The sequence below is a fragment of the Triticum dicoccoides genome, chromosome 2B, assembly GCF_002162155.2.
Source record: "Triticum dicoccoides isolate Atlit2015 ecotype Zavitan chromosome 2B, WEW_v2.0, whole genome shotgun sequence".
In the NCBI taxonomy this organism is placed as follows: Eukaryota; Viridiplantae; Streptophyta; class Magnoliopsida; order Poales; family Poaceae; genus Triticum; species Triticum dicoccoides.
The window spans coordinates 48,213,442-48,215,381 of record NC_041383.1 but is presented as its reverse complement, the minus strand read 5'-3'; the positions used below and the strand labels follow the sequence as shown (position 1 = coordinate 48,215,381).

General features: G+C 45.3%; 1 protein-coding gene across 1 annotated transcript; it reads left to right on the top strand.

Moving 5' to 3' along the window:
- The first annotated feature begins 862 nt into the window (after positions 1 to 862).
- LOC119360399 lies at positions 863 to 1,492 on the top strand. Its single transcript, XM_037626054.1, has 2 exons — positions 863 to 881; positions 965 to 1,492. Exons 1-2 carry the CDS (start codon positions 876 to 878, stop codon positions 1,490 to 1,492), a joined length of 534 nt encoding a protein of 177 aa, XP_037481951.1. The 5' UTR covers positions 863 to 875.
- The last annotated feature ends 448 nt before the right edge of the window (positions 1,493 to 1,940 follow it).

The following is a 1,940-nucleotide window of genomic DNA, read 5'->3' as shown; positions in this document are numbered from 1 at the left end:
CCTTGACTGCTGAGCAGGTTTTGAGTAGTTCGATGAGATAAAATTTAGTCAAGAATGAAACTTATGTAGCTAACCATGTATCCCTTTGTTTTGCAGGTACATTGGTTGCCTTATGTGGAAGATCGTGACTTTGATCTTAATGAGATGTGCACGCGTGATAGCCATCTTTGGCGGGCGAGGTGCCCAATGATATGCTTCTTCGCAGTCGAGTGGCACTTTGTAGACCGTGTGGCAAGACAATTTGGAAAAAGACAAGGTATTCCAATTGAGGAGAGCAAGGAGGAAATGCTATCTCTACATCGGTAAGCAAGCATGCCTTGAGTATGTAGTAGAGCATTGAATAAGTCAATGTTTGCTAATGCTTTGTCCCGTGCATCATTTGTAGGTTCGATCGAAGGAACAATCAGGATATATCGGATTGGGCAAACAAACACCGTGCGTGGATAGAAATTTGGAATCAAAGAGACACGTTAGTGCAATCAGAGAATAGACCTCAGAATCAGTCAGCATATCAGAAGTATCAAGTGTGGTATGCGGATCGTTACCGGTTAAAGCTGAAGCCAGGTTGGACTCACGAAGAGTGGTCGGAGTTGGTGTCTGAAGACCCGGAGACTGCAGAAGGTTATCATACCTTCAACACGGCTGTGAGAGACACCAGAGGGGCTCATGTTGACTACGCACCGATGCATGACGAAATGGTAGTCTGTTTGACCTATTCTAACATACTTGCATCATGTTGTCTTCTTTCAAATACATAAGTTTGGTGTGCTCATGAATTGCAGGGCAGAGAGTTGCTTCTGTGCGTCAACGATGCCAATGTTGCACTGAGTCATCCACCTGGTGGTGCATTATCTAAGAGGACTCTTAGGAGCACGATGGAGGTTAGTCGCAATATATTATAAAAGTTTTTTTCGCGGATTAGTTATTTGCATCTCATATCATAGCATATTTTGTGTTGTCGCAGAAGTTCAAGAAGCGGTTCCATAAGATGGCAGCTATGCTTTCTTGCCATGGTGCTCAGTCCAGTGACGTGTATGCACCAGGTAGCCGCGCCGCCAGAGCTAATAAACGGCGTTATGTCCAGAACGAAGAGGACATAGAGGAGGAGGTCAATGAAGAGGAGCCAGCACATCAAGAGGAGCCAACACATCATGATGAGCATGAGTATGATGCAACACATCAAGAGGATCATGAGTATGATGTTGATGCTCCACAACCATCACAGGTTACACAACCAACACAAGGCAATGCCCGCTCTAAAAAAGGCAAAGCAATAGCTAAGACACCGGGCCAGAAAGGTAGAAAGAAGATATGGAACACTCAATTCCATAGTCCAGAGTATCCTCATCAATTTATGCCTGCGGGAATGCAAAGATATAAGTCGAACATTGATGCAGAGGCGGAGGAGGCTAGCGAAGAGGAGGAGCATGAGGCTAGCGAAGAGGAGGAGCATACACTTGCAGATATCGTGAAGAGAGGAAGGAAGAAGTGAGCTTGTTGTAGTTTGTTTCAATGAGCTTGTTCTAGTTTGTTTCGACGAACCTGGTGTAGTCTCTTTCCATGAACTTGTTGTCGTTTCTTTCCATGAACTTGTTGCTGTTCGAATTAAGTTGTACCGGATTCGTGAAGTTGCTATGAATGTTTGACATGAATGATGTGATTTATGTTAATTGTTGTTTCCTGTGATTTAGTCATTTATATGAATGTTTATATGAATGTTTGACATGAATGATGAAATCTGTACTTAGTCATCTATATGCACAGGGAGCCAGACGCCAGGGTCCTTGGCGTCTGGCTGTAAGTCAGGGGACCAGACGCCAGGGTCCTTGGCGTCTGGCTGTAAGTCAGGCGACCAAACGCCAGGGTCCTTGGCGTCTGGCAGTCTACTGACACCAGAAACAGGGTAAAGCAGGGGAGCCAGACGCCAGGGTCCTTGGCGT